This window comes from Pseudophryne corroboree, chromosome 8 (genome assembly GCF_028390025.1).
Source record: "Pseudophryne corroboree isolate aPseCor3 chromosome 8, aPseCor3.hap2, whole genome shotgun sequence".
In the NCBI taxonomy this organism is placed as follows: Eukaryota; Metazoa; Chordata; class Amphibia; order Anura; family Myobatrachidae; genus Pseudophryne; species Pseudophryne corroboree.
Genome location: NC_086451.1, coordinates 74,761,644 through 74,776,896, shown reverse-complemented (window position 1 = coordinate 74,776,896; position 15,253 = coordinate 74,761,644). Strand labels below are relative to the sequence as shown.

General features: G+C 47.6%; 1 protein-coding gene across 1 annotated transcript in view; it reads left to right on the top strand.

Moving 5' to 3' along the window:
• Nucleotides 1-15,253, top strand: part of HMCN2 (hemicentin 2) — a 491,624-nt gene that overhangs the window by 121,429 nt on the left and 354,942 nt on the right. The window contains exons 11-15 of the mRNA XM_063936681.1: nucleotides 1,748-2,014; nucleotides 2,784-2,925; nucleotides 3,561-3,688; nucleotides 3,776-3,889; nucleotides 5,556-5,705. Of these exons, the coding sequence (XP_063792751.1) occupies nucleotides 1,748-2,014; nucleotides 2,784-2,925; nucleotides 3,561-3,688; nucleotides 3,776-3,889; nucleotides 5,556-5,705 (801 nt within the window). The remainder of the gene's footprint in view (nucleotides 1-1,747; nucleotides 2,015-2,783; nucleotides 2,926-3,560; nucleotides 3,689-3,775; nucleotides 3,890-5,555; nucleotides 5,706-15,253) is intronic.

Here is a 15,253-nt window from a genome sequence, read left to right as displayed (position 1 = left end):
TGGCTACAGCGCAGCACACAGGTATCATGGCTACAGCGCAGCACACAGGTTTTATGGCTACAGCGCAGCACACAGGTGACATGGCTAAAGTGCAGCACACAGGTAACCTGGCTAAAGTGCAGCATTCAGGTAACCTGGCTAAAGTGCAGCACACAGGTAACCTGGCTAAAGTGCAGCACACAGGTAATATGGCTACAGTGCAGCACACAGATATCATAGCTACAGCGCAGCACACAGGTGACATGGCTACAGCGCAGCACACAGGTGACATGGCTACAGCGCAGCACACAGGTGACATGGCTACAGTGCAGCACACAGATATCATGGCTACAGCGCAGCACACAGGTGACATGGCTACAGTGCAGCACACAGGTAACCTGGCTACAGGGCAGCACACAGGTAACATGGCTACAGCGCAGCACACAGGTGACATGGCTACAGTGCAGCACACAGGTAACCTGGCTACAGCGCAGCACACAGGTAACATGGCTACAGCGCAGCACACAGGTGACATGGCTACAGTGCAGCACACAGGTAACCTGGCTACAGCGCAGCACACAGGTAACCTGGCTACAGCGCAGCACACAGGTAACCTGGCTACAGGGCAGCACACAGGTAACATGGCTACAGTGCAGCACACAGGTAACCTGGCTACAGCGCAGCACACAGGTAACATGGCTACAGCGCAGCACACAGGTGACATGGCTACAGTGCAGCACACAGGTGACATGGCTACAGTGCAGCACACAGGTAACCTGGCTACAGCGCAGCACACAGGTAACATGGCTACAGCGCAGCACACAGGTGACATGGCTACAGCGCAGCACACAGGTTTTATGGCTACAGCGCAGCACACAGGTGACATGGCTAAAGTGCAGCACACAGGTAACCTGGCTAAAGTGCAGCATTCAGGTAACCTGGCTAAAGTGCAGCACACAGGTAACCTGGCTAAAGTGCAGCACACAGGTAATATGGCTACAGTGCAGCACACAGATATCATAGCTACAGCGCAGCACACAGGTGACATGGCTACAGCGCAGCACACAGGTGACATGGCTACAGCGCAGCACACAGGTGACATGGCTACAGTGCAGCACACAGATATCATGGCTACAGCGCAGCACACAGGTGACATGGCTACAGTGCAGCACACAGGTAACCTGGCTACAGGGCAGCACACAGGTAACCTGGCTACAGCGCAGCACACAGGTGACATGGCTACAGTGCAGCACACAGGTAACCTGGCTACAGCGCAGCACACAGGTAACATGGCTACAGCGCAGCACACAGGTGACATGGCTACAGTGCAGCACACAGGTAACCTGGCTACAGGGCAGCACACAGGTAACCTGGCTACAGCGCAGCACACAGGTAACCTGGCTACAGGGCAGCACACAGGTAACCTGGCTACAGTGCAGCACACAGGTAACCTGGCTACAGCGCAGCACACAGGTAACATGGCTACAGCGCAGCACACAGGTGACATGGCTACAGTGCAGCACACAGGTGACATGGCTACAGTGCAGCACACAGGTAACCTGGCTACAGCGCAGCACACAGGTAACATGGCTACAGCGCAGCACACAGGTGACATGGCTACAGTGCAGCACACAGGTAACCTGGCTACAGTGCAGCACACAGGTAACCTGGCTACAGCGCAGCACACAGCTAACATGTCTGCAGTGCAGCACACAGCTAACGTGTCTACAGTGCAGCACATAGATTCAGTGTCATTTCTTTCTCACAGATCCCCCTCCCACAATCTCCCTCCACTCTAACGTCACGGCTTCTCCTGGCGACCTGGCAGTCCTCTCTTGCCATGTTCTTGGTGATGTCCGCTACAACCTCACCTGGCAACACGATGGTAAGGCACTGAAGGAGGGACGGCTGTGGATCCTGCCCAACTCCTCCCTGCAGATTCAGGATGTTCAGCCTGGCGACACCGGACTGTACCAGTGCACTGCCAGGAACAGCCATGGGGCTACCACGGCCAGTGTCTGGCTCACTGTGCAGGGTAAGCTTCTGACTTTGTTGCGTTTAGGGCTAGGTTAATAACAGTAACATGTACACCAGGGAAGGTTGCGGGGCCTAGATTATCTGACCTTCAGCAAGCACCTTGGCAACCTACAAGTTAATATCCTAAATAGTGTATTTACAATACTGACTTATGTTCCATTACTTTATATCAGGTGTGGCATAGAATATCTACACTGTCTCTATAAACAGTCATTAGGTCGACCTCATATGGTCGACATGCATTAGATCATCAGGGTCAAAAGGTCGACAGGGTCAAAAGGTTGACAGGGTCAAAAGGTAGACAGTGAGTACGGTCAACAGCTACAAATGGTGGACGTGACAATGGGCGACACAAAAAAGGTCAACGCGATTTTTTAAGTTCTTTTAGTGTCATTTTGTATGTTTAACCATATCACTGCATCATTGGAACGTGTATCCTCGCTGGCTCGCTTTGCTTGCCATGCTTTGGGCAGGTTACTATTCCCAGTCGTAGTCCACGAAAAAACTTGTGTCGACCATTTGCGTGTTGACCATTGTCATGTTGACCTGTCGACCTTAAGCACTGTTTACCTTTTACCTGTTGACTTTTTGATGTCGACTTTCTGACCGTATCGACCTAGTGCATGTTGACCATTTGGGGTCGACCTGTTGACTTTCGACCTCGACACTGTCGACCTATACATGGGAAAAACCTTAATATCGGCATGGCTCAATACCTGCCATATATATCTATTAGTTGACACTTGTCACTCTGTCTTGTAATTCAGAGCCCCCACGTATACAGATGGAGTCAAGTTCCGCACAGTTGTCTCATGGAGGGGAAGTGAGGATCCGATGTGATGTGTCTGGGTACCCTGAGCCCCAGATCTCCTGGAAACATGGTGACACCATTCTCAGCAATGACAACAAGTATGTTGAGGACCATTTTCATTTTTAACCTGTAGTTGTGTGACTGTGAAGTCACGTACACACTGAGGGACATTTATGAAAGTAATTGTACAGGTAACCAAGGGCTTTCTCGGTAACCAATTGTATGTCGCCTTCCTTTTTCTCAGTTGTACTTAAAGTAGCAGTATCTGATTGGTCGTTTGGACCACCTGATCTGTTCCGTTTCACATGAAACAGATTTATTATTATTACGTTCCCCATTATGGGTTGCCATTAACAAGGTCAGCACCAGAATGTTGAATGTTATGATGTTGACATGGTTAATACGTTGACAATACATGTCAGGAATTACTAATTTTACAAAGGGGACCTATGGACACAACAATTTTGTGGTGCAGGCCCTATATCTGCAATCAGCGGCATAACCAGAAATTTGACCCATAGTAGCAGGAAGAATTGGGTATTGCAAGCGTTATATAGTTCATATATACTGCACATGCAAGATGCTAGATATCCTTATTATTTGCATTGGGCATACTTTTGAGCATCCACTAATTTAGTTTATTTTAGTATTTGATCAGAGATTGGTTTCAAATATGGTTAGACATGAAGCAGTGTGTGTGACTGTGAATGATACAATTTTTGTTCTTAAGCAGACATACGATCATTGATGGCAACATCCTGGTGATAAAGGAAGCAAGCCAGGAGGATTCTGGGAATTACAGCTGTGTGGCTTCTAATGATTTAGGGAGCGATGAACAGTCATTAACCCTTACCTACACTGGTAAGTGTTTGTGTCTATACTGTATTTCTCTGAAGGAGGGGGCACTGTCAAAAATGTGTATTTAATCCTGGGGCTTATACTTGGCAGAACGTCCGAAAGCCACAGCTGTGAAAGCTACAGTGCAGGTGCCCGTAGGAGAGGAGGCGGTGTTACAGTGTGTGACTGAGGGTCTTCCTCTGCCGCTGGTCATGTGGTACAAAGGTGAGAGTCAGGTTTTTATGTTTCACAACATCCATCTTGATGATAACGGAAAATATGACCCTTACTTTCTACCTGACCCCTATCTCAAACAAATCATGCTGCACTGCAAGGGGTGTAAATACAGTACATTTATCATTTTGCATGCAGGGTATATACTGGCTGCTTTTGCATGTAGCCCACAAATGCAGGACAGCTGTATGTTTACACTGCAATTTAGATATGAGTTTGGACGCGCCCCTCCCATATCGAAATCTCTGCACTTGTTACACCTGCCCCACCTGCAGTGTGAACATGGTTTTGCCAGTGTGCAAAGTTACTTGTTCCTTTTTTGCTTTACCCTCAAATCAGAATTAGGCCCCTTATCTCTTCTTCTTCTTCTTCTTCTTCTTCTTCTTCTTCTTCTTCTTCTTCTTCTTCTTCTTCTTCTTCTTCTTCTTCTTCTTCTTCTTCTTCTTCTTCTTCTTCTTCTTCTTCTTCTTCTTCTCCTTCTTCTTCTTCTTCTCCTTCTTCTTCTTCTTCTTCTCCTTCTCCTTCTCCTTCTCCTTCTCCTCCTCCTCCTCCTCCTCCTCCTCCTCCTCCTCCTCCTCCTCCTCCTAAAAGTAAGCAAAATAAATATAAAATATGTTAATAAAAACATACAAAGCACTGGGGAAATTCTAAGGAAAATTCTGTTCTGGAAAGCAGAAAACAAATGTAATGCTTTATAATAGAATATTACTTTAAAATCTCCGTCAGTCAGGATTGGTCGTGTGTAGCCAGCATAAAGATACAGTATAACTTTATAAAATGGCCTTTAAATTATAAAAATATATATCCAAGAAGCAACATGGTAACAGAATCAACAACACCGTATATTATTTTCTGAATTATACTTTCCATTACATGTAACATGTACTTGTCACCTGCTGCACATGGTATATTAGTGATGGTTTACGTGTGGCCTCTTTAGTCTTGACCAGTGGCCCTCTACAGTGACTGCTGTTTTAACGTAATACTGAGATTAAGAGTAATGTCCTGCATCTCCACACTGCCTCCAGTGGCGCAGAGAGGAGGGGGAGTGGGTACAAATTACCCGGACCTGGGATGCTGGAGGGCCCCGGAGGGGGCCTGGTTCTGATACCCCCCCAGTATACTTTTGCTGTTGCCGGTGTCGGCAGCGCCATCTTCCCGGTGATCTCTTTGGGAAGATGGTGCCACACATAGAAAGCAAAGACTCTGGCACCGTGCCGGAGTCTTTGCTCTCTAGTGGCCAGCATCATATCCCCAAATATCACTGGGAAGATATCACTGGCCGGAGAGGAGGGACCCGCTGCCTTTCCCGCAATTATATTATTATATAAATATTATAATATTAAAGGACATCGTCACGCCACCTTTTAAGCCATGCCTCACCCTTTACCGGGGCCTGTCATGGCTCTATACGGTCCTGTCTGCCTCCACCCGTCTCAGTCCCCGTCCTCTGTTCCTGTTATACTTAGCCTCCTTGTCTGTCATGTCTCGCCCGGCAGTGGGAGACTTTGGGGTGTGCATATTTTCAGCACCCGCCACTGCACATGTTAGAGACATGACAGGGAGTGTTTCCTATTATTTGTTATACCAACTGTCTGCTGCTGCAGTTACAGTATGTGGCACCTTATAAATAACAATGATGCTTTTATATATTCAGGTGACCAGGAAGTCTCGGGCCCTGGTATTGGCCCACAAGAACAGACCCTGACTCTCCAGGAAGTGACTGAGGAGGATGCTGGGGAATATACCTGCGTCGCCTCAAATGAGGCAGGCTCATCATCTGATGCCATTCAGCTGGAAGTGGGCAGTAAGTGAAACCGTTTAGTCTGATTTTTATTATTTTTATTTGATTTAGCAAACAGTTTATATTAAGCGAAAGGAAAACATAAAAAAAAACCCAGACAGTATACATATCTGCATGGTGTATATTTAATTTTAGTTAAAAAATCTATTCATACTGTAGGTGCATTATACCCATACAATGTGTGCCTTCATGCGTGCTCAGGGGTACATACTGAATAATGATAACGCATCTCAGGAATGCATGAGGAGATATCTTAGTGTTGTATCAGACATGTGACCCATTTCCCCAGGAAGTCATTTCTGTGGTACAGTATTTCCCACACAATGCAGCAGCAGCAGACGCGATACGGTCTGTCTGCTGAACTGTCAGATATCTGATTGCTCTACTATTACATCTGTCAGCATTTTGACTCCATTTATGGACGCCCAAGTTACACATATTTTAATTCTCCATGACCAAAATACCAGCCAAGGCAAAAGCGCTAGTGCTGGTTGTGCTTATGGGTAAAAAATAAACAATAGAATTTTTTTTTTTAACTAAACTTACCATGCGGACCAGTCAAGATACCTGTATTAGCACCAGTCTCACTGCCCAGAGCACTGTCTATTGTTTCACAACTTATTCTGGTACATTTTACGGTGCCTTCAGCGCTCGCTGGCTATTACATCTGGCGAAGCGTACAATTCACATAAAACTTGGGAAGGCGCCTTACGTGGCATCAGATTGACACAGGCTATTACACTCCCCCCTAACAGTAAAGGTCTGTACACACTATGCGATATCACACACAAAATCGCTCATTTTTGCCTTCTGAGTGATATTGTGTGTGATATCGCCCAGTGTCTATGCTACGGATGATGAACAATGCGTGGTCCTGCGCATCATTATCGCCCCCCTCCGTTGGCTGTGCATGCAGCTCAATTTAGACTTATCGTCAAAAACGGCATTCACGGGCCGGCCACGGCATGACGTCACTGTATGATATTGCTTGCAATAATATTTCTACAACTTTATTATATATATATCTTGCAAGTATCGGTGCTGAATTGTAATAGAACTGGTAAAATACAATATACCGAGGTATGCTAGACTTCTCTATGTTCCAAATAAACAAGTAATCACTTTCTTGATTGTATAATCAGATTTTTCCTGTACTAATGATGCCACAAATTCACCATTAGTGCACCACAGAATAAAACAAATGTCTTCCCATTACAATGAGTCATTCTGGTCTGGCATGTCTACAACTTTGGGCTGATTTTAGATTGGTGATCCTAGTGCAATTGAAAATAGACTTATGTTATGAAATAACCTACAGTATGTATTCCTTTACTGCCAGCCATAAAGTGCGCAAGCTTATAGGCAGCGCACTAGCGCAAGCATACAGCATGCTGACATGGCCATACGCATAAAGGCTCTGATTGTGAGTCAGATGCATCTGCGACTGCTTTCTGTCTGGCTGCAGTAGTCTGCAACTATCTGTCCGTCTTCACATGGATGCCCGTGCTGCTTACTACTTTTCTGTTCTCAGCCACAGTCGCACCCTTATGCTGGGAATGCACTAGGATGACAGATCGACCGTCTGATTGATCCACGGACCTATCTGATGATTGATAAGTGCATACACATGCAGGGGTGGATTGGCCACAGGGCTCACCAGGAAGATTCCTGGTAGGCCGACGTGTCTGTGGGGCCTGTTTTATGTGTTGTCATGTGGTCCCACCCCCCACGTGACAGGCAGCCCACCACACTCAGTACGCTGCATTATCCCCTTTCATTCTGTTATTCCATCTCTGCAGTACAGCAGCTCTGCCATCCAGTGATGCTGACATGGCTACACAGTATGTTATATGTCTTGTGCTGCCCATGTCGGGCCACTTCTACAAAATTTTACAGGGCCACTTTTAGCTCCCAATCCGATCCTGGTCTCAGACACAACTGCAGCAAAAGATGCCAGGAAGGCCGCAATTGCGTACAATCAGGCCCTATAAGGACGGATCCAGCCCCCCTCAACAGACCCCACCCCCTCATCAGACCGCACCCCAATTAGGGCTGCTTCTATAAATTGCCATTGCTGGTTTTCCATCCCAATCCGCCCCTGTACACATATACCGATTGTCGTCCCGATATACTAGGCGGGCATTTACATGTGTCCCTCCGAGTTGTGCTGTCAGCAGTGGCCTCTGTAGAAACCGGCGACCGCCGTACACAAAGCACGATGTCCTGATATATCTGCAGATATATCGGCCATCAGCTGTACTGCATAGCTGACGTGATATGTCTGTGAACAATGTCACTCACAGACATATTGCTGGTACACACCTGCAGACCCGCCCCCGATATGGGCCATTCAGTTGAACGGATGATATATCGGCCAGTGTGCACACAGCTTTAGTTTCGGGATTTACATCTACACCACGCTGGGTGAAAAAAAAATCCGTCAGACACAGGCGCCCCACTCCGTCTGCACGCTGTTAATGAGAATGGAACAGGTCTGTGGGATTGTATGGTCGCCGCTCAGTTCCAGCCCAGAAATGGGAAGGATGATCCGTCAATGGACAGCTCAAGCCAGCCCCAGTTTATAACTCGCTCTGTTCGCTTATGCTTGGTACATAAGCGAAAACATTACGTAGTTTTACAGCAACACATGCTGTAAGTGCTTTTTCAATCTTGTTTCCTATATACCTATATCTCGGTACAGCAATAATGTCACACTTTCTTTCATGTAGGGCCGACATCTATTTTTTATGCAGTTTTACTAGTGAAACTATTAGCTGTTTATGCTTTTAAAACGCTCTGCATCTCTGCAACTCGCCATGCCTGGCACTGCCTCTCTCTGTGCTGTCCCATTTCAACTTTTTAAAGCTTATGGTTACTGCATCAGCATTACAGCTTCAGTACTTGGGGAGCAGGGCCTGCATGTACTACGGTAACAGTACAGTAGTCTGTTCTTCCCCCCAGTGGGCGAGGTAGAGGAAACTCCTCTAGAGAAGTCCCCTGGAATAGGGACAGACTTGTCATTCTCATCTGCCTCTCTTCCATATTTCTTGGTTTACTGGCTCTGACTTGAGAGCTAAGAGCAGATCTCTGAACGGGGGTTTTACCGCATTTTCAAATGTACTAAGACCCCATCGCCGTTTTTTTCGCTGTCCAGGGTATCGCCATCTCTGGATGGCGATACCCTATAGAAGCCTATGGGCTTCTTATCGCCGACCGTCGCAACCTGCCGCCTCTGCCCAGACGCCTCCCCCCTCCCCCCCGGCATACCTTCCTCCAGGCAGCCCTGGACCCGGAAGGTAATCTCCTCCTCCCCCTAGCAACGCAGCCGGAGGTCCTTCCGGCTGCAGGGGGGAGGAGGAGACGGCGGGGACAGCCTGCTGCTGCTTCCCAGCGTGCGGGCACTGTGGAGACCCCTGGGAGGTGACGGAGACCCCCCGCAGACCACCTCACAGGTATCGCGGTTGGTACATATGCGATCAACATCACTGCGATGCGCGGCGAGGGGCGGCGATGTATCTTAATACATCCCGCCCATAGACTGCTATAGTATTCGGAGGCTTCTCATTTGGCCTCTGGGAGTATTTGCCTGAAGCTAATTACAGTGTTCTGCTCATGACCCTCTAACCTGCATGTTGCATGGGGTGACTGAAGCACAGTGCCTGGCTAAGAAATAGTTAAAAGTGCTTTTATGTTTAAGTGGTCTATTCATCATCAATTTATAGAAAAGCAGGGGAAAATTTCCTTTTTTTTACTTACAAATTAAATTAACTGTCAAGGCTATTCATTCCAAAGGTAACGCAGGAGATATCATGGATATCTACTGCTTACCTTTCACTCCCGATCTGGCCCGCTGTCCCCATACACAGTATTGGGACCTAAATTCAGTAATACAATATTTTTGGAGCTTGCCTACAGGAACATTCGCCATCTCCAGCTGACGTTTGCATACCCTCCAACTGTATCTTTTTGGCAGGCACAGTACCTTTTTTTTATGGTCTGTACCGATTTTTGGCTCTCCTAACTTCCATTGAAAGTATATGAAAAGGGGAGTGGCCATGCCCCATTTACCCGTGGCCACGCCCCTTTCCTGATTTGACCCGCTTTTTATGTATAAAATGTTGGAGGGTATGTGTTTGTTCCTGGATCCTGATCCTTCCCTATTGTAAGGAGTCCCGGTTGCAAAGAGGAATCCATTCAGATCCCTCCTCCACTGCCCAGCTGCTTCCTTCAGAGGTCGTGCATGCACAGTGGCACTGCAGAGGACACAGACTTATGGGGTATATTCAATTAGGGTCGAAAACTGACGTCTGTCGAAAAGACGGCAGTTTTCGACTTTTTAAGGTCGAATATTGATTCGACCTATTCAATCCCTGCAGTTTTTATTCAACAAGTCGTGGAATTTGACTTGTCGAATAGTACGTGAATTGGCGGTATAGCTGCCGATTCACTTACTTTTGAGTGAAACGGGGCCAAATTCGACAGGATTTGGCCCCGTTTCCGACCATCTCAGTCCGACTTGAAAAAATGTCGAACTGAGATGTGGGACCCAGAGGAGGGGAGCTGTGGGGAGACGGGGACAGCCGCGGGCATACAGGGGAGAGCAGCGCTACAGCACAGCGCTGCAGCAGGATGTCTCACAGCCGCGCCGCTCACGGCAGCGTCCACCCGCGTGAGGTCACGCTTGCTGGAGCCGGGTGTACACTGCCGTGAGGTCTGGCGGCTGTGTGACATCCTTCTGCAGAGCTGCTGTAGCGTTGCTCTCCTCTGTCTGCATGCGGCTGTCCCCGCTGGTCTCCCCCCTCTCCTCCCTCTCCGGTCCCTCATCTCAATTCGACTTTTTTAAAGTCGAATTGAGATGAGATTGAATAGGGGTTGTCGGATTTATTCCGACAAATGCATGTCGGAATGGATCCGACCCTAATTGAATATACCCCTTAGGGAGCAAACAAAAACCGACCATTTGCTCCCAAACACCATAAAAAGGACAAAAACAGTAATTCAGACAATTTGGTTAAATCAAACATAAATGACCTTTTTTGTCTGTTAAAAAAGTGCTACCATACAGCTGTCATACCTGCATAATACATACAGATACTGAGATTTTCATAGATCAGTGGTACTGTGCTGCTGTGTACACATACAGAATAAGACCTCAAACTGGCATCTGGTATTTATTCCAGGTAATAGTGACTGTGGGAGTTGTCCATACATACAACATAAGAACAGATAGTGGTTGGAGTTGCTGTCACTTTCTTGGAAGCAGCAGTGATAGCACTGTATGGTAATGGAGAAGAAAGCGTCTATTACATGCAGACACCTCCTGCGGCAGTAGTGACCCGTCTCAGCCAATAAGATAAATGTGCACGTACAGTGGTGTGTTCCACATGTAATAGCATCATTATCTTTACTTCCCAGTTTTATTGAAAAATGGTACTCCTGACTCACATGCCTGTTTAATGGAATGAATCCGCTTCAATAGTTTACTGTAAAAATCCCATAAACAAGCCCCACTTCTTTAATGACCTGGGAAAAAGCATTAAACAAAAGCAAAGGTTTTTACGCAGACCTTGAAAGAACAGGACACTGTGTGGCGTGTTTCTAAGGCGTTTGCTGCCAGGTAACGGACAGCATCTTTATTTGAGAGAATCTATTTAAGAGATGTGTGTTGACCCCATACAATGTGAGACTGGCTGCTTCATAATCCTTTATTGGGGCTGGGATACTGGTAATTATTCCACCAACTGAACAGTGGGGACGAGGCAGTAGTTGTGTCACTGATGGATGAACCTTGCAGCTTCCATCTTCTCCAGGCATGTGTAATCTTCTAAACCACTTGTGAGAATAACGACATCTTCCAGTCTAGGGACTGTCTAGTCCGCCACGTACAGCTGGAAAACGGCTTACAGCCTGTAATGGTTAACTTGTAAGAGCATGATGAAAGAGGAAACACAGCCCCAGGGGGATGAGACATTACAGCCCCATTAGGAGAAGAGAGGGCCAGAAGATTTCTCGGAGAGGAACATGAATAACTCAACAGGCATTTAAAGATCTCAAGGTTTTTGCCAATGTGCATCTGTGGTGTCCGATTTAGCAAACCAAGCAGCAGAAAAACTGTAGGTGCATTTTGGGGGAGAAGGAGCTTGGTGTATTATAATATAATCCCCCCTTTGTTGTCAGAGACTGTGGGTAGAAGTGAGCTAAATCGTCTGGACACAGGGCCTGATTAATACCTGATCTCTGCTGTGCGTTTTCACGCAGCGGGCGATCAGTTCCTAACTGCGCATGTGTATGCACAGCAATGCGCACGCACAGCAATGCACATGCACGTCGGACAACAACAAAGGGCATCGCCGGTCTGCGATAGGATGGTGTGAAAATTTCATTTGCACGGGCGTTCGCAAGGTGATTAACAGGAAGAGGTCGTTTGTGGATGGTAACTGATCATTTATTGTGAGTGTCCGGAAAAACGCAGGCGTGCCCAGTCGTTCTCAGGGAGGGTGTCTAACGCCCCGAACAGCCTCTTCTGATCGCACTGTAGGAGTAAGTCCTGGGCTACGCAGAGACTGCACACACAGGATTTTAGCAGCTCGGCATACACATGTGATCACACACCTGCACGGCGAATTTACACTCCCCATGGAACGGCGACTAACTGAACGCAGGACACAGAGCCGGCCCTAACCAATATGATGCCCTAGGCAAGATTTTGGCTGGTGCCCCCTAGCACTGCCGCTAGTTGATGCCTGGCATGAGTCAGCTGGCAGCTCTGCTAACGTCGGGCGCCTTTTGTTTATGAAAATGCATCTTATTTGCAATACTATGTGGCTAGGATGCACAAGCAGCTTCTGATGATTAAAATGATATGCAGCATGTCTATATTCTGTGTGCGACTGTGGCTGTATCTGCATACAAAATGCTACATTACAGTGATTTCCAGGAATACACTGCAACGTAGCATTTCGTATGCAGATACAGCCACAGTCACACACAGAATATAGGCATGCCACATATAATTTTTATCAGCAGAAGCTGCTGGTGTCCCTAAGCATAGCAAATGCCCTAGGCATTTGCCTATTTCTTTTTCATCCACTAGGGGTCACTGGAGTACTCTTGGGATATGGACGGCTTCCACCGGAAGAAGGCACTGAATAAATTAATTTTGAGACTACTCCTCCCCTCCATATCCTGCAGCACTTCAGTGTTTTTTCTGTGCTCGACACAGTTAGAAGGCATAGTGGAGCTCGTCCACAAAGTATTGGAATTTTTTCTAAGTTTTTTTTTTTTCTTCAATTTCCACGTCCTTTCCCCCCTTCTAACAGGCGTGGGTCAGGGACAGTGGAAGCGGCTGAGTAGCCGTGAGTGTCGGACCTCTCTGTAAAGAGCTCCCTCACTCCACTTGCAGGCTGCCTGCAGGAAAGCTGGACGGAGCTTGGATGAAAGCCCCGTCATAGACTTCTGTCACGGTCCAGGTATGTTGGGTTGGGGCGGTCAGCGCTTGCTGCCGCTCCACTGTGGGGGATTGTTTGGTACTCACCGCTGCCCGGAGCGCGTGTACATGGGCCGCTTCACGGTCCATGCGGCGCGCTCTCACTCTCCGGCCCCCAGCATCCTAGGAGACCGCTGCTCCCTGCGCAGCAGCAGCGCTGCTTGGCTACACAGACACGCCGCCATGCTGTGTGTGGCGGGCGGGAGCACGTGTGCATAGGCCGCTCCACGGCTCTATGCAGCACGCTCTCTGCTTCCGCCATCCGCCCGCAGCAGCCGAGGAGTTCCGTTGTCCGGGGCCTACAGGACAGGCCGCTCACACGGCCCTTTGCAAAAACTTCCACAGGCCCAGACCCGGTGCTGTACACGGAGGTCGTGGGAGTGGGGGGGGGGAGACTTTAACAGTATTGGGCAGTGTTAAGTTTTAAGAAAAAAACTTGGTGCTTAGTAATGTTCTCCTGTCTGTTCCAGGTTTCCTATTTTACATCTCAGCTAAGAGTGGTACTAGGGGAATTTTGGGGTCAGTTTTCGTATTAGCAGGCACTGCACTTGCCTAAGATATATACCAGGAACTTTGGTGTTATTACTGAGTCGTGCAGTCTGTCTGTGTGGAGTTTGTATTGTCTGTCATAATGAGTAAGACACCAGCAAAATCTAAGAAACATTTGTCATGTCATGTCTGTAAGAGTGTGTTGCCTGATGGATCCACCACATGTACAGCATGTGTTGTTAATACAGCCATAAATACGATTTCCATTCCAGAAGTAAAGCCAGCATCTCAGGACCCTCCGTGGGCTTTACTTGCAGATGTATTAGTTGGTTTACAATCAGAGCTGGCCGCCTCTCGTGAAGAAAGAGAGGCGGCAAGATCTGAGTTTAAAATGAGACCATTTGAGTTACCTGGAGAATCTCAAACTGGTCATAAGTCCACCTTGAGTGGAAAAGATAAGTTTCCTTTTCCTACTAATTTTCCTGTCTCTGGGATACTAGATCTCACTGAACAGGAGTATGAGGAGGGCGAAATAGAACAACAGTCAGAAGGTGACGACTTTGACAGCCCAGGTATTGACAATCTCATCAGAGCAGTTCGTCAGTCGCTGGAGTTTACAGAAACTGAGGAGCCACTGACGAATGATGAAGTAGTCTTTACTAAACGACAGAGATCTCCGATGTGTTTCCCTATCTCGGAATCTCTTAATAAAATGTTACTGGAGTCACGGAAAAATCCGGACAAACGGTTTTCTATTCCTCGTAGATTTAAATCGAGTTACCCGTTTCCAGAGGCCATGACAGCTACATGGGAGAACCCACCATTGGTGGATTCATCCGTATCTAAACTTACGAGGAAGTTAACCATACCAGTACCAACTGCTACTACACTTAAAGACCCTGCAGATCGTAAAATAGAGGCTATGCTAAGGTCCATGTATACAGCAACTGGAGTGCTGTTAAGACCTGGGTTGGTTGGCATTTGGGTTACTAAAGCTTTAATGGTATGGATAAAAGAGCTCAAGTCGGCTCTGCAAGATGATCATCTTATACTTCTCGCAGATCAAATCTGGGAAGCTGCTGAATATTTATGTACAGCTTCTACTGACGTCTGTCAGCTTACTTCTCGCCTGTCCTCATCGCTAGTCATGGTACGACGAGCACTTTGGCTGCGTTCGTGGCAGGCGGAGACGGAGGTTAAAAAAGGTATAGAGGCATTGCCTTATGATGGCGAGAAACTTTTTGGTCCTGAATTGGACAAATGGATTTCTGAGGCTACTGGAGGGAAGTCTGTTTTTCTTCCTTCGCCTACAACTATACCTAAACGGAAATATTCTGGTCCGGCGTTCAAATCCTTTAGAACTCAGCCCTTTCGTGGGCAGGGCACAGGAGCAGTCACGCCGGGCAGAAGAGGTCGGGGACGTAGTGCCCGACAATCCAATGCACGTCGTCAAGACACCAAGACCACTAACAAACCAGTGGCATGACGGGCTCCCAGCCCATCTCGGATCCCCAATTGTGGGAGCACGCCTTCAGAGCTTTCAGGGGGCGTGGCTGCAGACGTCCACAGATGGGTG